The following is a 22562-nucleotide window of genomic DNA, read 5'->3' on the forward strand; positions in this document are numbered from 1 at the left end:
GGATTGTTTTGACACCACCGATTCAAAAGGCTTCAATTCTGGATTCACAGGTGAGCTTCACTGAGAACTCAGAGTACATCTTCAAAAGATGCTCGCAGCGACTGTGTACAAATCCATTACTGAGAGTGTATTAACTTTTCACTTTCCTGCCTGGTATGATCCCTTAAATTGCAGATCCAAGATCAAACTGTCTAAAACCGTGTCAATGGCAAGTAAAACGGTTGGCAGAACACAGAAGCCCTTAATACAACTCTTCACTGAAAGGGCGAAGGCGGCGGCAAGGAGTATTCTTGCAGATAGTTCACATCCTCTTTAGTCAATTTGAGCCTTTGAAGTCAAGAAGACGATGTAGAATCCCTCTAGCAAATAGAAATGTGTTTAAGAGGTCTTTTATTCCTAACGCCATCACAGTCCTTATTTCTGTAGGTGATTGATAGTAGCATGAACTGGAGATTTTTTATATATATATATATATATATATATATAAGTATTGTCATAATTTAAAATGCAATAAATGGTTAAACGTTTTTTTTTTTTTTTTTTTTTTTTTTTTTTACATGGACCTATTGTTAAAAAAAAATCTGCTTTGTTATTAGATTTTTTTTTTCTCTAAATTGTCCTATGGTGTGACTGTCTCAAGCATGGTTCAATAAATTACAACTTTTATAAATGAAAAAAGAAAAGCCTTAAAATATTAATAAATAAAAGAATTAGAGATGCAGAATGGGCTAATTGTTAAATAATGTGATGTAATGTATCACTACTGCTTATCTAAAACATGGAAAATTCAGTATTTAAAGCATGCCATAGGGCTGGGTGATTTTTTTTTTTTTTTTTCTCCATATCCTGCCCAATATTTTCCTACAAACAATGTCCGTATTGAAGGCTATGAAAACAAACATGAATGTAACCATGTAGTCTATGTTATATTATGCGCAAAAAAGGGGTCAAATTACATGAGGCCTACATTCTAACATTGTGACACTACAATCTAAAAACAAAATAATGCTTTTTAAAGCAGAAGTTACATTCACTAAACTAAAACTGAAAATAAAAAAAGCACAGACTAATTATTAATCTATTATGATTACCCTACAGTCACTTTACAGTTACTTCTATCATAAAAATACACTTAGGTGTAGGTTCGAAATTCTACATATGGCACATTTATGTTCGCAAACAAAAACAAATAATCAACAACAAATATTTTAGCTAAATGTATATTTTAGTCAGAATTATTGCGCTCCGTCTGTTTGGCGCGCATGCGCACGGCGCCTCTCGTTTACGGAAGTTTGTGCTTCCACTCCTGTCTCCTGGACAGCAAAATGGAAATATTTTCCAGACTTTCTAACATTTACAGATGGAGAATATGCCTGTGAAATGTAAGTTATGGACTGAGGAAATTATTGGATGTCACTTTAGCTTAAAGATTATAAATGGAGACGTTTCCACCAATCGCTGCACAAGTTAAGGTTACGTATGATGACGAAAGCACATTAGTGCTAGCCCTCCCGGAACCCATAGAGAATGCATTGCAGTGCCTGCAGTTCGAAAAAAAAAAAAGTTTTTTTGAATGGAAGTCTATGGGAGCACTCGGGGCAAATCTCGGCCAGAGTGAAATCGCCCAAAAAGAGGCGGTACTCCACAGAACGTGATTGACGCTGATTGGACTATAGCCTATATCCAGAGGCAGAACAAAACAGCCTAGCAGTGACAGCTAGCGTAACACTGTGGTTGAAAAAAAATCCGTCCCTTTCTCGCTTTGGTGGTGCGTCGCCCTATTGCCCTAATGAAGAAACCGCCCAATATCCATATATTTCTAAAAGCGTACAATCTTGATACATTTTAATGGGCAAAGAGGAGGTATGTGGTTAGAGCTGAGGTGCCTGGTTGCTGAAACCACGCCCGCCTAACGCGACGTGACCATGTTAGCAGGCTAAGGACCTATCTATCTATCTTATATACTATCTAAAATATTAATAAAGATTAGATACTATCTAATATAATAATAAAGATAACTTATATCATTTGAAATTTCTCTTTTTTATGATATAGATGCTCAAGCACCAGTAATTGTAATTTGTGTCGGGTGTGCAAATGACAACAAGCAAAATCAAAACAAGACTTCATACCTTTGTAATGGAATAGCAATCCCGAGATTAATCCAATCTGTCTCACTTGGGTAATGTTAAAATGTCCATGAGCGTCCATTGAAAACCAAACAACAGCACTTTTTGTCCACAAAAGCATTAAATCTATGAAATATTGATATATATTTCGGATCTTGAGAGGCATATTCTCCAGCCATTGTCATTGTAAAAAATCTGGGGGACAAAACTTTTAGCCAATGCCAAGATGATCCAACAACATGTGTTCTGTTTATCTTCCGCATGTGTGCACATGTACACAGATGCACATCTCTCTCGACTAGTGACACAGCAAGCCATATTATTTTGTATGAAATAATCCCGAAAAAAGCACAAATACGGCAGAGATGCCAAGTTCAGCGGCTGGAATTAGCTGAGGTAATGTGAGGGCTCACAGATAGCAGCGGCAATCTACCTGTCACTCAAGTGGCCACGTCCTTAATTATGCAGAACTTAAGGCTTAATATAATTTAAACAGATGAGTTATAAAAAATAGACCCTATTGACCAATCAGAATCAAGGACAGGAACTAACCATTTTATAAATATATATAATATATATATGTGTGTGTGTGTGTGTGAGACAGTGAACCCCTTGCAGAATCTGTGAAAATGTGAATAATTTTAACAAAATAAGAGGGATCATACAATATGCATGCTATTTTTTTTTTTTTATGTAGTACTGTCCTGAGTAAGCTATTTAAAAAAAAAAAAAAAAAAGTTTACATATGGTCCACAAGACAAAAAATAGCTGAATTTATAAAAAACGACCCACTCAAAAAACAAACCCTTGATTCTTAATACTGTGTATGGTTACCTGGATGATTTACGACTGTTTTTTTTTTTTTTTGACGGTTGTTCATGAGTCCCTTGTTTGTCCTGAGCAGTTAAACTGCCCAATATTCTTCAGAAAAGTCCTCCAGGTCCCGAAAATTCTTCAGATTGCCAGCATATTTTGCATATTTTAACCCTTTCCAGCAGTGACTGTATGATTTTGAGATCCATCTTTTCACACTGAGGACAATGGGCTCTATGCACGGCGGCGCGTGACTTACTTCCGGTGAAATCTTACAACGCTCGAATACTTCCGCCGATCGTAGAGTGCTATGCTATTAAAGGAACGCTAGTCACCAAAACAGCTAGAGCTTATTTTGTTGATGCTTCATTTTATATAGATATATACATTTGTATATTTTATATATATTATTTTATATCATAATGACATCTAAACGTATAAAAGTATCTTTTCAAAGACGAGAGGACAGCACTTCTAGCTACCACTGCTGTGTGCCGCAGTGTACTGCATCTGCTAAATTTAACAGTTTTCTCAGTTTTCACACATTTCCCAAAGATAAGGAAACACAGAAGAGGTGGATAGTTAACATACGACGCAACAGTTTTACAGTTACAAGCCAGACAAGAGTGTGCAGCCGACATTTCCAAAGTGCAGACCTGATCGAGCCTCAAACTCCAGCCGGACGCAGACGTCTGAAGAATGGCGCTGTCCCGGTGCTTTTTCAGTGGAATAACTTCACTCCTCCAGCCCCACGGACCGGAGTTTGGGAAAGGATAACGCGACCAAACACAGACACATTGGACACTGATGATGCCCCCTCTATGGATGCGGAATCTTACGACCATGACTACTGCTCCACTGCTGAGCCTGCTGCCTTGGATTTGTCCCTGGAGCACACTGAAGATCTACGTGCGGAAATAACAAAGCTCCGAAAACAAATAGAGGATATAACCCTCAACAGCAAGTTCTGTTTGGAGCGGTTTGCGGCCTCCGATGATGACATTCGGTTTTTACACAAGGTAAGCAGACAATGTGTTAAGTGTTTATCAGATTAATATAAAATTACCAAGGCTGTTAAGAATAGCTAGAAATTAAAGTCAACTAAGTCAATTAAAGTCATCAACCTCGAGATACACTTTCCTGCAGAGTTTAGCTTTAACCTGGATTAAACACACCTACCTGTAACATTGTAGTAGTCATGAAGATCTTGATTAGCTTGTTCTGGTGTGTTTGATTGGGGTTGGAGCAAAACTGCAGAAAAGTGAATCTCGAGGTCCAGAATTAAGGACCCATGTTCTTTGGACATTTAACATATCAAAGGAAATATGTCCCACAGGTTTGTGACTCACGCCCACTTGATGGCCTTTTGGAGGCAAATAGAACCAGCAACAGGCAAGATTGTATGGGTGACAAGAGCTCAAACTGCAGCTGTATCAGATGAAGTTCCTCACACTGCCAATGCAACAGTAAATATATAATGAAGCATTTAATATTAAAGATATAGTTCACCCAAAAATGAAAATTCTGTCAATGTTTGCTCACCCTCATGTTGCTCCAAACCTGTATGAGTTTCTTTGTTCTGATCGACACAAAAGTAAAAAAGTTCTCTCTCGATTGCTCCTGTCTGCCTCGCTGCTCAGATTGGTTTGCGTCTGTAACTCCGTATAGCTTTGTTTTGAATCTCTTACTTTTATTCATTGTTGCTTATTTTTTTTATTACCTTATATGTAATATTGCCTACCACACTAATCTGACGTCGCTAGCTTGTAATATTTGAATCTAAATCGCTGTTACAACGCATTTGCATTTGCAGCGCTAGCTTGATAACTTGTTAACAGTCTCTCGCGCGCTCCTTTTTCAACGCGTTCTTCAAACAGCTGTGGTAAGTCGGATCAGTCTACAAACACGGTGAGTCATGTCATCCTCTCCCAGCATTGCTATCTGTTCCATTTGCCACATGTTTACCATAGCTCTCTCTGTCAGCGACGAGGGATTTACATGTCATAAATGTAGGGAAATAGTCAGGCTGACAGAGAGAATCTCAGAATTAGAGACACGCATCCAAACTTTAATCGAGGATAGTAAGAATGCAAGGGCTTCAGATACTGTTTTGGATGCGACTAGCTTAGTGAACTCTGTACATTGTTCGGTTCCGGCTGTAGAGCCCGCGCAGCAGGGCACTTGGGTAACGGTGAGGCGGCCTAGCCGCGGAAAACACCACTCTTCCGTTCCAATAAGAACATCAAACAGGTTCTCCCCACTCAGTGATACACCCACTGAGAATCCTGTTGAAAGTGCCCTAGTTATTGGCGATTCTATTACACGGAACGTGAAAATAGAGACACCAGCCACCATAGTCACATGTTTGCCGGGAGCCAGAGCACCTGACATCAAAGCAAATTTAAAAGTGCTGGCTAATGCTAATCGTAAATACTCTAAGATTATTATTCACGTCGGCACTAATGATGTTCGACTTCGCCAGTCGGAGATCACTAAAATTAACATTAAAGAGGTGTGTGAACTCGCAAGTACAATGTCAGGAGAAGTAATTTGCTCTGGCCCCCTTCCTGTTCGTCGGAGTGATGAGATAGTTAGCAGATTATCATCACTCAGTGGCTGGCTGTCTAAGTGGTGTCCGCAAAATAATATAGGTTTCATAGACAATTGGAAAAGTTTTTGGGGCAGACCTGACCTGTTAAAAAGAGATGGTATTCATCCCTCCCGGGATGGTGCTGCTCTTCTCTCTAGCAATATGGCACATAGTCTTAGAACTGAAACATGACAAACTGGGGCCCAGGTCAGAAAGCAGACAGACTGGCTAAACCGACCGTCTGCTAGCTGCCTCACGTTACAGAAGTCAGAAAATTCAGATAACTCTCAACACATAGAAACTCTTACACCTAGATATTTTCAAATAGAGACTGTGTCTGTACCCCGAATTAGTAAAAACAAAAAACTTCCAAACCCATTTAATGGTAAAAATTTAATTGATGTTCAACAAATAAAAAATAGAGATAATAATGCTAAACAAATGATAAAACTCGGGTTGTTAAATATTAGATCCCTTTCTTCAAAATCACTTATTGTTAATGATATTATCAAAGATAATAATCTAGATGTGCTGTGTTTGACAGAAACTTGGCTAAAACCGGACGATTACATTACTTTAAATGAGTCTAGTCCTCAAGGTTATGATTATCGACACAATGCCTGTCAGAAAGGCAAAGGGGGAGGTGTTGCTGTAATCTATAGTAATATTTACAGTATTAGTCAGAAGTCTTTCAAATATAATTCCTTCGAAACTATGGTACTTTACGTAACATTATGTAAGTTGACATTTGTGCTGGCTACTGTATACAGGCCACCAGGACACAATACAGACTTTATCAAAGAATTTGCTGATTTCTATCAGAGTTAGTACTAGCTGCAGATAAAGTCCTTGTTGTTGGTGATTTTAATATTCATGTAGATAATAAAAAAGACGCATTAGGATTGGCATTTGCAGATATTCTAAACTCTATTGGTGTTAGACAACATGTGTCAGGACCCACTCATTGTCGTAATCATACTTTAGATCTAATATTGTCACATGGAATCGATATTGATGCTGTTGAAATTCTGCAGCAGAGTGACGACATCTCAGATCATTATCTAGTCTCGTGTATACTACATTTAGTCAAGGCGGCTAAACTGCCTCCATGCCATAAATATGGTAGAACCATCACTTCTACCACTAAAGATTGCTTTATAAATAATCTTCCTGATCATTTTCATCGCCTTAGCATACCAGACAGCTTAGAAGACCTCGATGTTGCAACAGAAACATTTAGCAGAAACATTTCCAGCACATTAGACTCAGTTGCTCCTTTGCGTTTAAAAAAGATTAAGGAAATTAATCCAATGCCATGGTACAATGAGCACACTCGGGCCCTAAAGTTAGCAGCCAGAAAAATGGAGCGCAGCTGGAAGAAATCAAAACTAGAAGTATTTCGTATTTCGTGGAGAGAGAGAATGATTGAGTACAGAAAGGCCTTAAAATCTGCTAGATCTGCCTATTTTTCAAAACTCTTAGAAGAAAATAAACACAACCCTAGGTATTTATTTGATACAGTGGCTAAATTAACAAGAAATAAAGCTTCAACTTCTGATGTTTCCAAAGAACACAGCAGTAATGACTTTATGAACTTCTTTACTTGCAAGATTGATAATATTAGAGAAAAAAAAATTAACCATGCAACCGTCTACAACAGTATCATGTCAGATAGTGCATTGTAGTGTCCCTGAGGAAAAATTCAATTCATTTACTGCTTTAGGAGAGGAAGAATTGTCTAAACTTGTTAAATCATCAAAATCAACAACATGTATGTTAGACCCTATACCGACTAAGCTATTGAAAGAAATGCTTCCAGAGGTCATAGACTCTTCTCAATATCGTCAATTCATCTTTATCATTAGGATATGTACCAAAAACTTTTAAGCTGGCTATTATTAAACCTCTTATTAAAAAACCACAACTTGATCCTAGAGAATTAGTCAATTACAGGCCGATCTCAAATCTCACTTTTCTGTCAAAAATGCTAGAAAAGGCAGTATCATCACAGCTATGTTCCTTTTTAGAAAGAAATGGTATCTGTGAGGATTTCCAGTCAGGATTTAGACCGTACCATAGTACTGAGACTGCTCTCATTAGAGTTACTAATGATTTGCTCTTATCATCAGATCGTGGTTGTATCTCTCTATTAGTGTTACTGGATCTTAGTGCAGCATTTGACACTATTGATCACAATATTCTTTTAAATAGACTCGAAAATTATGTTGGCATTAGTGGAATTGCATTGTCATGGTTCAAATCATACTTATCTGACCGTTATCAGTTTGTAGTAGTAAACGAAGACATGTCATATCGATCACAAGTTCAATATGGAGTACCACAAGGCTCAGTACTAGGACCATTGCTGTTCACTCTGTACATGCTACCCTTGGGAGATATCATTAGGAAGCATGGCGTTAGTTTTCACTGTTACGCTGATGATACTCAGCTCTATATTTCTTCGCGCCCTGACGAAACTTACCAATTCACAAAATTAACGGAATGCATAGCTGATATAAAAAAATTGGATGAGCAGTAATTTCCTACTACTAAATTCAGAAAAAACAGAGATTCTAATTTTTGGACCAAAAACTTCTTCACGTAATAACCTAGAATATTGTCTAACACTTGATGGCTGCTCTGTTAAGTCTTCGTCGTCAGTTAGGAACCTGGGTGTGCTCTTTGATACCAATCTTTCATTTGAAGGCCATGTTACTAGCATCTGTAAAACCGCATTCTTCCATCTTAAAAATATATCTAAACTACGACATATGCTCTCAATGAAAAATGCAGAACAGTTAGTTCATGCGTTCATGACCTCAAGGCTAGATTACTGTAATGCTCTACTGGGTGGTTGTTCTGCTCGCCTGATAAATAAACTACAGCTCGTACAAAATGCAGCAGCTAGAGTTCTTACTAGAACCAGGAAGTATGACCATATTAGCCCAGTTCTGTCAACACTGCATTGGCTTCCTGTTAAACATCGTATAGATTTTAAAATCTTGCTAATTACTTACAAAGCACTAAATGGTTTAGCTCCCCAGTACCTGAGCGAGCTCCTAATTCATTATAGTCCTTCACGTCTATTGCGATCTCAGAATTCAGGCCAGCTGATAATACCTAGAATATCAAAATCAACTGCAGGTGGTAGATCCTTCTCCTATTTGGCACCTAAACTCTGGAACAATCTTCCTAGCATTGTTCGGGAAGCAGACACACTCTGTCAGTTTAAATCTAGACTAAAAACGCATCTCTTTAACCTGGCATACACATAACACATTACCAATTTATATTTTCAAATCCGTTAAAGGATTATTAGGCTGCATAAATTAGGTCAGCCGGAACCGGGAACACTTCCTATAACACCTGATGTACTCGTTACATCAGAAGAAGAATGGCATCTACGCTAATATTAGTCTTTCTGTTTATCCCGAGGTTCACCGTAGTCAACCGGATCCGGGCTGTATCCAGGTGAGACCAAGGACCTGCACCTTGACACGACCACAACGCAGCCCTGACGTATCAGCAGAGATTGAGTCAACTAGATCATCCACTGTGAGGGCCTCATCGACACGACAGCCACGACACAGTTCCTCAACAACCGTCCATACCGGCGTGATGAATACGATCCTCAATTGGATGGAACTGAAATAAATACTTTTAATGTTGCGATCCTATTGGACTTATGATAGCAACCTGAATTGTAACAAAGCACTGTTGGCCAGAGGAGAACTGGCACCCCGACTAAGCCTGGTTTCTCCCAAGGTTTTTTTTCTCCATTTTAACACCAATTTGCCACTTGTCTGCCACCTGATGTCACCTGATGGAGTTTGGGTTCCTTGCCGCTGTCGCCTCTGGCTTGCTTAGTTGGGGACACTTGACTTGACATTTGATATTCAACAGTGCTTTGATCTGCCTGCATTGACACTATTCTTTAAGAGCTGCTGTGCAGCCAAACAATGTACCAGTTATCAATGTAAAGCTGCTTTGACACAATCTACATTGTAAAAAGCGCTATATAAATAAAGGTGAATTGACTTGACTTGACTTGACAAAAGTAGATATTTTAAGGAATGTTGGTAACCAGAGAGTTACTTGGTTACCTGCTTGGGTAACCAAGTCAGTGGCTGCTCAAGTTATCTGTCAGTCGCTACTGGAAGCGTCATGAAGCGTCATACGGCAACATGTTCTGTGACTCAGTGTCAGTGTTACACGATGGTGGCACATGCCACCATCCACTGATACATGCCAATGAAGAACAGAAGTGCAACTAACCACAGCAGCATCTGCCATTGGCTTCTGTGCATCAGATGCCATTTCACTGTAAATACTGTACATAATTTGAAATGAAATTGTCAACAACTATAGAACTTTGAAACAAATACTTTAAACAGATCTGACAAAATAAAACACCACATTTGTAAAATCATGTATAATTCATGTCTTCATTTCTTCAGCACAGTGCCTCCTCTTTTACTTGTGCATAGAGAGGTATTTTGGCAGGTATGTATAGAAGAAAAACAAATCACACCCCTGTTTCAGGGAACTGAACACAGAAGTGTCTCTGTAAATGCGCTGCACAAACATATCATCATGGGCACAGACAACAAAGTCACACCATTCCATACCCGTGATAAGCAACTGCAACTGCCCCTGCACTTGCGAATAATATGGATGGCTTTCCTTCAATTTATATATGCCGTGGTCAGCTTTGAGGTACCTGCAGTCAATGTAGCTTGGTGCATTTAGGCATTTTAGTTCAACCAAGCCAAATGATGGTCTCTCAAGCGGGTCATATACCAGCCCATCAGGTGACGCACCCAGCCAAGGTGCATCTGGATGAATCACCAGTCCACATTTCCTCAAGTTTAGGTTTTTCAGAGTTGCATAGTCGTTTAAGGCACCTGCCTCCATATCCAGTCCCCTCTTCTTGTGTGCCGTTTGTCGCATCCCTTGGATGATCCTCTCAGCTAGGTTTTCTGCAGCATTTGGACCTCAAACGTGGCTAACTTCCCTGTGTAACTAGTCCACTCTTACTTCCAACAAGGGTGACCAAAAAAAAACAAACTAATATAATCAGGGAGAAGAAAACTTCATAAATCACAAAAAAGATCATTTATTTATACAAATGAAGCAATGAATACAACAAGATACATGTGACAAAAGTTCCTTCCCCCCGCAAAAAAGATATTACTAACCAGCCAACCCTCTCTGGATCCCAACACAAACCAGCTTCCTTACACAGAACGATTTGAAAGAAAGAATAAAGTAAATTACATAAACTCCAAAAATTATATTAAATAAATACAACACTCAAAAAAACACTCAAATAATTACACTGCAAACATAAACCTCATGCAAAAGAATAGTTCATGTGTTGTAGAGCATCAATCTGATTTAGGGAATATAAAGGTTGGCTGGCAACACGAGGCTGGGAAGTGATACAAACAAAGAGAAAAAGATAAAAAAATTTAAAAAAAAAAAAACCCCGCTAGCCAGTCCAGTTCATACAAGAATCATAAACTTTAATTGCGCTGGAGGCATACAGCGCGCACACGCAAGGACGGGCTAGCGAGAAAAAAAACAAAAACAAACCTAGGAGGAACAGCGATCAACTAAACCTAATATGAAAATAAACAAAAACACAATTAACAATACTGCACATAATCACATTTTTCTTTAATATCATTAAAAATAATAAAATCAAACCACTTAAATATTATAAATACCCTCTCTGAGTACCTGCAACACAGCCACGAACCACGGACTAATATCCGAGATCAAACGAGGACGGGCGTGACCAGCAGCTGCTAAATCCATGATGTTTACACCTACATTAAAAACATCACACCCTTTAGTAAAACACCACTTTGTAGAAATAAACATAGATATCCATTTAGCCTACCTATTCCCCCAAACAGTGTCCATACATAAACCAACACGGAAGCGGTACCAGGCAGCACAATGTTTACATCTGCATTTAAAACATAGCGCCCCGATTTAATAAAGCAAGGCTTTGTGAACATAAAACAAAGTTAAGATCCACTTAGCCTACCTACTCATTCAGACCATATCCGTGCACAAACACCACTACGGGGCAACACGCTTCCACACAAAAGATCGGACCCCATCTCCAGGTACCCTTCTAGGTGCCTGCTTAAAAACCCACCAATTACCTACTTGGCCACGCCCTTTAATAGTCGTAATCACCTCGCTGGCTACATTCTTTCCCCCAAGAATTTATTGGCGACCCGCCAATGCATCCACAAAAAAAAAACTCATCACAGAAAACAGCATATCAAATCCATCTTCGGGACTACAATTCCTCTCCAACTACTGGTGCAACTGCCGCCCTAGGCAGTCTATATGGGTTTGAATGCTGACCTGCAGTACTTCTCCTAGAACGCCTCAGCCCTAAAGGTTGAGCTTCCAATACCGAGGAATACTCCATGGTACTATCCTCATCTTTCCTAGGAGGTGACCCATCACAGTCACCTTGCAATAATAAAAATGAGGCCAAATCACTATCTGAATCAGTAGTAGACCCGCTATCCAAACTGCTTACTTTCTCCAACACAGTAGAGTCTACATCACTTAAAACAGGGTCAATAAATGCCTTTCGCATTTCCATCCTATGAACCTGCTTCACAGGCCCTACCTGAGACACAGGAGCAACCGAATAAACAACACCCTGCTCTCCTGGTCCACGCACCACCTTATACAGACATGAATCATACACATCCTGAATTTTATGTCGTCCACGAGGATGGCTTTTAAGGTAGACCAACTCACCTTCTGTAAAACCCTGGTCATTTACCCTACCCTCATAACGTCTGTTACGACGGGCAACCTTCTCTCTCAGTCTTTCCTGTACTTCACTGTATGCTGCCTGAAGCCTCCCTTGATGTTCTACAATCCACTGTTCAGGCATCTCTGCAGGCTCCTCCAACTGATTTAACAGAAAATCAACTGGTAATTTGGGTTCACGTCCAAACATTAAAAAATATGGAGTCATACCTGTAGAATAATGAACCGTGGTGTTATAAGCATAAACAAGCTGTGGCAGATGCTGAGGCCACCGCTTCTTTTTCTCTGGGGGCAGCGTCCGCAATAGGTCATGGAGAGTACGATTAAAACGTTCGCACTGTCCATTACCCTGTGGATGATACGGGGTAGTGCGACTCTTCTGTACACCATACACCTTACATAGCTGACTAATAAGGTTACTTTCAAAATTCCGCCCTTGGTCTGAATGCAAACGACCAGGGACCCCAAACAAATGAAACCAATGCCGGACCAAGACCTCTGCCACAGTGCTTGCCCGCTGGTCCCGAGTAGGGATAGCCTGAGTGAATTTAGAAAAAAACATCAGTAAGGACCAAAACATTCTCCCTCCCATCACTTGCAGGCTCCAAAACCGTAAAATCAACGGCCAAAATTTCATGCGGCCGGGATGCTTGTAATGTTCCCATAAAAGACCTCACCTTTGGTTGAACCGCTTTAGCAAGAATGCACCGCTGACATTCCCGACACCACCGCTCCACATCCCTCACCATCCCAGGCCAATAACAGCGACGCTTCACTAGTTCTACCGTTCGATCTTTCTCTTGGTGCCCATGACTATCATGTAAACTGCTGAACACCTCCCTTTGAAGCTTTTGGGGTAACAATAACTGATAAACCTCTCTATGACCATCGGGAGTATATGCTAAGCGATAGAGACACCCATCCTTCTCACGCAACCTGTCCCACTGCCTAGCCAGTTCCTTTATAGCTCGATCCCTACCAGTCAATTCTGAAGAGCGTAAAATGCTACCTGCATCCCAGGCCTTTATAATGGGGCCAATAACTGGATCTGCCCTCTGCAAACAAGAAAGATCTACCTGTGAGCATCCAGGCAATGCAGCAACTTCACTGGCACTCACCACTACATGCTCTGGAGATTTCACCCTCAACTGCTGCTGTAGAACTTGAGGAAATTCTGTTCCAGGGAACACATTATTCATGACCTGCTTTTGATTAACCCTTCCTGGACGGTACTTAATCACAAAATTGAAAGAAGCCAATTGTGATAACCATCGTTGCTCCAGAGCACCCAACTTCGAAGTCTGCAGGTGACAGAGAGGATTATTGTCGGTATAGACAACAAAGTCATTCCCCAACAGATATTCTCTAAATTTATCACATACAGCCCATTTTAGGGCCAAACACTCCAGTTTCATGGAGCTATAATTCTCCATATTCCGCTCTGTCCTCCGCAGACCCCTACTGGCATAGGCAATGGGACGAAGCTTACCACCCTGCTCCTGGGACAAAACTGCCCCCAAACCCTGATGGCTTGCATCTATCTCCAGTACAAAAGGCAAACGAAAATCAGCATACGCAAGCACAGGTGCAGTAACCAGCTTTGCCTTCAAGGTTTGAAAACTGTTCTCACACTCTACATCCCACACAGAAGCTAAAGGCAGCCGTGGGGTCTTACCCTTTCTTGCAGAACCGTTCAATCTTGTCACCAATTCATGAAGAGGCTTAGCCAACTTAGCAAATCCATCAATAAACCGGCGATAGTAGCTGGCAAAACCTAAAAATGAACGAAGCTCTGCAAGATGTACTGGGCGACTCCAATCTTTTACTGCTGCCACTTTGTCAGGGTCAGTGGCAACCCCCTGCTCAGACACTACATGCCCTAAATATTTCACCTGCTTCTGGAAAAAACTGCATTTGCTCAATTTGATCTTAAGGCCTTCCTGCAGCAACCGCTTAAAAACCTCCTCCAACCGTAACAAATGTTCCTGTACAGAAGAAGAAAACACAATTATATCATCTAAATACAGAAGCAAAGAAGAGAACCGCCTATCCCCAAACAGCCGTTCCATGAGTCTTTGGAATGTCCCTGGTGCATTACACAGCCCAAAGGGCATACGATTGAATTCAAACAATCCAAATGGAGTACAAAAAGCGGTCTTTGCCTTATCTGCCTCAGCCACCGCAACCTGATTGTACCCACTTGCTAAATCTAAGGTGGAAAACCACCTTGCACCAGTCAGAGCATCCAAAGACTCTTCAATTCTCGGCAGTGGATAAGCGTCCTTTCTAGTTTTCGCATTTAATTGACGATAGTCAACACACATCCTAATTGTTCCATCCCTCTTCTGCACCAGGACAATTGGGGATGAGTAAGGACTACTACTCTCCCTTATCACCTTACTATCCAAAAGTTGTTGAATATGAGACCTTACGGAGTCATACTGGGAGGGAGGAATTCGTCTGTAAGGCTGCCGAACTGGTTTATCATCCACTAACGGAATCTCATGTTTAATCAGAGCTGTGCAACCTATATTGCCCTCAGTAGTAGAAAAAATGACCTGATATTTATTTAGTAGCTGCTTTGCCTGTTCGGCTTCCTGTTCTGTAAGTCCTTCAAAAGAAGGAAAATCAATGTTACCACTAGATAACCGTTCAGCCAATTGAACAGACACCTGGGCACTATAAACACTTTCAGGACAAATCTGTAATACAGGCCCTGGGGCAGTAACCACTTCCACGACCTGAACTGTACCTATGATATGGCGTGGCGCTACCCATACCTCCGTACTACCTACATTAACAATGGGTGCATACACTAGCCCTCTCTCTGCATGTACCAAAGAGGGAGACAGCAGCAAACCTTCTGGAAGGGCATTTTCCTCTGGCCCCAAGGGTTCTAAGAGAAACTCTATCACAGCACCTGAAACTTGAGGACAAGTAACAGGAACCATAGTCATGGTACCTGCAGCAACACGAATAGGAGTTTTGCCCTGTACTCTCACCTTAAATACAGAAGAGGAATTTGACACAGCCTCAATTTTTTGACAACAGCGAAGTGCTTGTTTCCACGCTGGGGTAGCTGCTCGCATTTGGGGAATCTGGAAAAGCTCATCACCATGTTCATTAAATAAATTAACATAACACTCTCTGATGATATTCATACCCAACACAGCTGGAATCTTTTCTTTCTGAGCATACATGCTAGGAGAACAGGAATCTTTTACAATCAAAATCCCTTTCCTAGGTAAAGTGACCCCAAATAAACTAACATCAAGTTCTACATACCCCACACATGGAATATCCATCCCATTTGCAGCTTTCAATGCCAACCATGCACAGTCACGTAGACCCCCTGTACCCAAATCAGAAAAATGATGATTAAAATAACTCTCCGTTATAGTGGTAACCATAGAGCCTGTATCCAGTAAGCACAACACATCAACAGGTCCCATTTTAACATTTAATGTTGGACAAGACCCCACCAAACTAGAAAAAGCTTGAGAATCAACTTTTGAGCCTAGTGTTCCCGTCTCCAGTGTGTGGCTCTGCACCCTGGAGGGCTCTAGTTTTCGGCCAATGAGACAGACTCAGCAACGGCCCCACCACTGGAACCCGATACGGGCAAGGACCTAGTTTGCATGTTGGTCGTACAATATCTTGCTATGTGACCAGCTTGATTACATTTCAAACAAATGGGTTGGCCATCAGGTGTTCTGCGAAATCTACTACCTCTGGAAATTCTATTAACATTATTTACAACCCCTTCTGGAGTACTCAAAGTTTTAAGAATCAAATCCAATTGTGCTTGTTGACGTAGGACCATATCCTTCAATTCTGCGAATTCAGAACTAACCACCCGATTCTCTTCACATGTAGCAACAGCTTGAGTTTCAAATGAGTGAGGAACTACTCTACTTGGTCTACTTCTTTGAGGCTGTCCCTCCTCCACCCAACGCATTGCCTCTTTGCGTAGGTCAAGGAGAGTCAAAGACGAATTTTGCCTCACCAACCTCTTTAGTTCTCTACGAAGGGTATGATCCTGAACATTTTCACAAAATTGATCTCGCAGAACCACCTGATAGTCAGACACAACATTAGGGTTAGCTTTTCGTACCTTATCCATTAGATCCATCAGTGCATGAGAAAACTCTTGTAAGGATTCCCCCTCCTTCTGTTTTCTATCAAAAAACTGTTGTTGTAGAATAACATAGGGAGAAGAAGAGCAATACAGTTCACGTAACACTGCAAATATCTCAGTGGAATCCTCTTTAACTTCCTCAGGTCTAAACTTAATTTCAGTCCGAGCCTCCCCCTCTAGATGATCATAAACAAACATGGCTTTGTCTAATTCAGACATATGTCTCCCCCTAATACAACTCTCCACCTCTTCAATCCAATCCTCCAGAGAAGGAGAGCCAGGGGACACTTTACCAGAAAATTTAGAACATTTTCTTTCTCTAGGCAAATATATAGCCTGTTCACGTCGCTGTCCATTACCTTCTGGGGCTGAACTCGACAAAACACTTGCCACGCCTCCAACCTAAGGTTGTCGTCTTAGTCTTTCATTTTCCATTTGCAGTTGCTCTAACTGCTCTCGTAGTTGTTGGAGCTCCTCCGCCATAACTGCAGCAGACCAGACCAATATCACCAACAGTAGTCGTCTTACAAGCTGATCGCTGTTCCTCCCTAAAAAAAGAAAGGGAAAAAAAAAAAAAAAAAAAAGACAAAACAGACAAAACTATCCACTTCCCAGCCTTAAGTACCACAAACACAAAATATGGTCACCCTGCCGACTATGCCAGATTGTAACTAGTCCACTCTTACTTCCAACAAGGGTGACCAAAAAAAACAAACTAATATAATCAGGGAGAAGAAAACTTCATAAATCACAAAAAAGATCATTTATTTATACAAATGAAGCAATGAATACAACAAGATACATGTGACAAAAGTTCCTTCCCCCCGCAAAAAAGATATTACTAACCAGCCAACCCTCTCTGGATCCCAACACAAACCAGCTTCCTTACACAGAACGATTTGAAAGAAAGAATAAAGTAAATTACATAAACTCCAAAAATCATATTAAATAAATACAACACTCAAAAAAACTCTCAAATAATTACACTGCAAACATAAACCTCATGCAAAAGAATAGTTCATGTGTTGTAGAGCATCAATCTGATTTAGGGAATATAAAGGTTGGCTGGCAACACGAGGCTGGGAAGTGATACAAACAAAGAGAAAAAGATAAAAAAAAAAAAAAAAAAAAAACCCCGCTAGCCAGTCTAGTTCATACAAGAATCATAAACTTTAATTGCGCTGGAGGCATACAGCGCGCACACGCAAGGACGGGCTAGCGAGAAAAAAAACAAAAACAAACCTAGGAGGAACAGCGATCAACTAAACCTAATATGAAAATAAACAAAAACACAATTAACAATACTGCACATAATCACATTTTTCTTTAATATCATTAAAAATAATAAAATCAAACCACTTAAATATTATAAATACCCTCTCTGAGTACCTGCAACACAGCCACGAACCACGGACTAATATCCGAGATCAAACGAGGACGGGCGTGACCAGCAGCTGCTAAATCCATGATGTTTACACCTACATTAAAAACATCACACCCTTTAGTAAAACACCACTTTGTAGAAATAAACATAGATATCCATTTAGCCTACCTATTCCCCCAAACAGTGTCCATACATAAACCAACACGGAAGCGGTACCAGGCAGCACAATGTTTACATCTGCATTTAAAACATAGCGCCCCGATTTAATAAAGCAAGGCTTTGTGAACATAAAACAAAGTTAAGATCCACTTAGCCTACCTACTCATTCAGACCATATCCGTGCACAAACACCACTACGGGGCAACACGCTTCCACACAAAAGATCGGACCCCATCTCCAGGTACCCTTCTAGGTGCCTGCTTAAAAACCCACCAATTACCTACTTGGCCACGCCCTTTAATAGTCGTAATCACCTCGCCGGCTACACCTGAAATTTGAAGCAGTCACCCTCTCCTTCCTCAGTGAATGCCATTCAGGTACTGCACTTTGGATTCTTGTTGCTTCTTCTATGAGGTGTGACTGTGACAAAGTCACAGACAGTGAATTGAGATGCAGCTGTTCCTGGTTTGTTGGCACATGTGTACAATCTGTTGGCTTTAACTGGTAGCCCTCTAGTGGCACTTTTGGAAATGGGGGTGCGTCCTTATGGGTGATAACCCCATCGGGTGTAGGTGGTGGATGCTGATACGATAGGATACTACCAGCTTGTACCTTACCAAAGATGGAGTCCACAAGTGGCTTGTCAGGTGAGACATTCATTGTGCAGATAAGGGGAAGGGAGTCTGGATTGAAATCAGCATAGGCAGCTTTAGGGTTCAGGGTTGATTGATCTGGCAGCTCACCACTGTAGGCCTTGTATAGTGCAGATCTGGAATAACATTGTCAGGCAATCAATAATCATGTTTGCTTACATAATGTAATATAGCCTCTCAGGTTGTTCACAGCTTTGTTAAAATTCTGTGTTGCTAATATTTATTAGTTTACACTGACTCTGCATACCTTATTCCACTTGCTGAATTAGCACCTGGTTTGGGCTTCACCACCACCATAGCATCCACCGGTCCCGGCTTCACTCCCTATTTATTAGATGACATTAAAGGGTTAGTTCACCAAAAAAAAAAGAAAATTACCCCATGATTTACTCACCCTCAAGCTATCCTAGGTGTATATGATTTTCTTCTTTCAGACAAACACAATCAGAGTTATAATAAAATTTATCCTGGCTCTTCCAAGCTTTATAATAGCAGTGAATTGGGGGTTTAATTAAATTTTGAAGCTCAAAAAAGTCAATTTATCTGTAATAAAACTGCTCCACACAGGTCTGGGGGGTTAATCAAGGCCTTTTGACATGATTCAATACGTTTATGTAAGAAAAATATCCAAATTTAAACTTTATAAAGCAAAACGTCCAGCTTCCAGCGGAGCGCGACCTTCCATCGCAGTTTAAACTGCAAGTGGTGTTATGCATTCTTTGTAGGTCACGCTCCACCGGAAGCTGGATGTTTTGCTTTATAAAGCTTTAAACATGGATATTTTTCTTACACAAACCCATCGGTTCACATCAGAAGGCCTTAATCAACCCCCTGAGGCTGTGTGGAGTTATTTTATGATGGATGGAATTTTTTTAAACTTCAAAATCTCATCCCGTTTACTGCCATTATAAAGCTTGGAAGAGCAAAGATAAATATTTTATAACTTCAATTGTGTTCATCTGAAAGAAGAAAATGGTTGCACATCCCGCTCCCAGCCACGCAAGAGCAGGTGCTGTTAACCAGCACAACTGGCTCTGAATCACGTAATGTCATCTGAAATAGAGAAACAAAGTGTTTTATATATATATATATATATATATATATATAAATAAATACGGCAACAGTCATCAAGTACATCAGCTACTATTTATCTGTCATTGGCAGAACTGCATTATATTTTTATCATTCTTAATTTTGTACAATAATCATCCATACTAGCTAAGATAACAACTGTGCTTCTGTGGTTATTCAAACTGAACAGTGGTAACATAAGAACACTAGGAACTCAGAACGTGTTCAACGGAACTTTGAACGTCACATTTACCCCTAGTTTCATAGACAAGGCTTAAACTAGTCCTAGACTAAAATGCATGTTTGAGCTGTTTTAACTGAAAGTAACTTCCACTGACATATCTTAAAATATGTCAGAGCCATTGTTTTTCTCAAGATGTCAATCAGTTATGTTTTTTTTTTTTTTACTAGGATATGTTTATAAAAGCTACTTAAATGCCCTAATTAAATAAGACCTAATCCTGGCTTAGCCTAAGCCCTGTCTGTGAAACCAGCAATAAGCTACCAGTCCTACTCTCAGTTGGTGTGGTGCTTCTGCCTTCTTCATTGAGCGGTAACAATGAGCTCTCACTGAGATCTCATTTGTGACCCTGTTTTTACCTGACACTTTAAGACAAAATTGCAAATACATTACATGAAAATCATTTCTACTAATGTAACTAGCTTGCTTCTGGACAGATTGTGAAAATAACAGCACAATGTTAGCCGTGCTACTTCAGGCTGGCTAAACTTACCTTCATAATTGCAGAGATACGACGACACATAAAACTTGAAACCTTTCTCAAGTTTGCTCTTTGGTGTTGTACTGCACGTCCGGACAATTCTTCGTACGTCATTTATGGTAAATTTGGGTAATTCAAGCAAACAGCGAGAAAACTTTGCCGACTCCGCCATAATCCCATTGACATCCGCTTTAAATCTCCTCTACCGGAAACTGATGAGCAATCTTGCGTCAAACGCAGAAGTTATGCATGCATAGAGCCCATTGAGGGACTCAAACACAACTATTAAAAAAGGTTCAAACATTCACTGATGCTCCAGAAGGAAACACAAAGCATTAAGAGTCAGGGGTGAAATCTTTTGAACAGGATAAAGATGTCCAAATTTTTCATATTTTGTTTAATTATCTTTTTTTATTATTATTTTTTTTATTTAGTACTGCCCTTCAGCAGCAACAGAAAACACTTAAAGGTGCAGTAAGTGGTATTTGAACTATGCTGTTGGACATTGTTGATATTTGAAATCAACCCAAACAAACCCACCCCTCTCTTCATTGCTCTGCCTCCAAAACTCGCACTCCAATTCTAACCACCCTGCTCCGAGTCGGACTCGAATGCTGCCCGATCGCTGCTGGCATGTGAGGAGAATACACTACCAATGATGCTAAGCACCGCATTCTCTAGTGGTTGTCAGTATGCAGTGATTTACCTGCTCAACTCTCACTATCTGGCCACTGTTACACACGCGATGTGAGTGGATGTCTGTATATCACAGCTGATGCACAACAAAATGCTTCACAAAAAATAAAGCACAGTTGATGAACGAACAACAAGGAAGCACAAAAAATGAACATACAGTACACAAGAGTAAATACAAAGTGTTCATTGTTAGTCGCAAACAGCACAGCAGCTCCAGACAATCAAAACCCAGTTTTACTCACATGATAAGCAGGATCAAAGCAGTTTTCAGGCCTTCCCTCTTAGCTCTCTCCAGCGCTGGAAAGCTTTTCTAATATAAAAAAGCGCTAAAGCGTCCTAAAGCGCTTGCCCAGACATAAACCTTCATTCCAGTGATATTCTTTTGAGCTGTTTTGTATTGTCCCATTTCTCATTCTGCAGGTTTTTTTTTTCTTATTATTTACAAATCTCCATTTTGCTCATTCTCTCTCCTTGACCGTCATACGCCCCCTGATGCTGATTGGTTAGACGTTTGTTGTTGGACTCAGCTGACTAACTTCCAAACAGTGGATTTGAAATATCACTGAGTCCCCCTTTAAATGTTTGCCAAAAGACAAATTAAGTACAATATTGTACAAGTATGTAAGGCCCGCCCAATCGGTCCAACGGCGGTTTCCCACAGGACGGGGAAGGTTTCTTGCGCGTTCGGTCTTTTCAGTGTGGCAAAGTAGTTTAATTCCAAGTAAACTTTTATCTGATGCCATTTTATTATGACCTTGAATTTAGTTTAGAATGTCAACTGATTATTGGTCATTTGTATAATAATTTAGCTCTACATTTGATTATTCTACTTAACTCTTTGCTCTTACTGTACTCGTTTATTCGGATTCTTATGACGCTTTGAGTCTCGCATCGGCCGGGTATATGATCTCATACAGGTGCTGGTCATATAATTAGAATATCATCAAAAAGTTGATTTATTTCACTAATTCCATTCAAAAAGTGAAACTTGTATATTATATTCATTCATTACACACAGACTGATATATTTCAAATGTTTATTTCTTTTAATTTTGATGATTATAACTGACAACTAAGGAAAATCCCAAATTCAGTATTTCAGAAAATTAGAATATTGTGAAAAGGTTCAATATTGAAGACACCTGGTGCCACACTCTAATCAGCTAATTAACTCAAAACACCTGCAAAGGCCTTTAAATGGTCTCTCAGTCTAGTTCTGTAGGCTACACAATCATGGGGAAGACTGCTGACTTGACAGTTGTCCAAAAGACAACCATTGACACCTTGCACAAGGAGGGCAAGACACAAAAGGTCATTGCAAAAGAGGCTGGCTGTTCACAGAGCTCTGTGTCCAAGCACATTAATAGAGAGGCAAAGGGAAGGAAAAGATGTGGTAGAAA

The 22562-nt window shown here is 40.2% G+C and overlaps 3 protein-coding genes across 4 annotated transcripts in view; 2 read left to right on the top strand and 1 right to left on the bottom strand.

Annotated features, from left to right (window-relative positions):
- Positions 1-22562, top strand: part of LOC127506793 (transmembrane emp24 domain-containing protein 6-like) — a 292092-nt gene that overhangs the window by 87506 nt on the left and 182024 nt on the right. The gene's annotated exons all lie outside the window — the stretch shown is intronic.
- Positions 1-22562, bottom strand: part of LOC127506776 (uncharacterized) — a 348308-nt gene that overhangs the window by 78115 nt on the left and 247631 nt on the right. The window lies entirely within an intron of this gene.
- LOC127506785 (uncharacterized) lies at positions 4555-9575 on the top strand. Its single transcript, XM_051883618.1, has one exon. The coding sequence runs from the start codon at positions 4858-4860 to the stop codon at positions 5722-5724; it is 867 nt and encodes a 288-aa protein (XP_051739578.1). The 5' UTR covers positions 4555-4857; the 3' UTR covers positions 5725-9575.

This window comes from Ctenopharyngodon idella, chromosome 24, assembly GCF_019924925.1.
Source record: "Ctenopharyngodon idella isolate HZGC_01 chromosome 24, HZGC01, whole genome shotgun sequence".
NCBI lineage: Eukaryota > Metazoa > Chordata > Actinopteri > Cypriniformes > Xenocyprididae > Ctenopharyngodon > Ctenopharyngodon idella.

Excerpts from the sequence above, each read along its gene's own strand:
- LOC127506785 (XM_051883618.1), top strand. The coding sequence starts at position 4,858 with ATGTCATCCTCTCCCAGCATTGCTATCTGTTCCATTTGCCACATGTTT.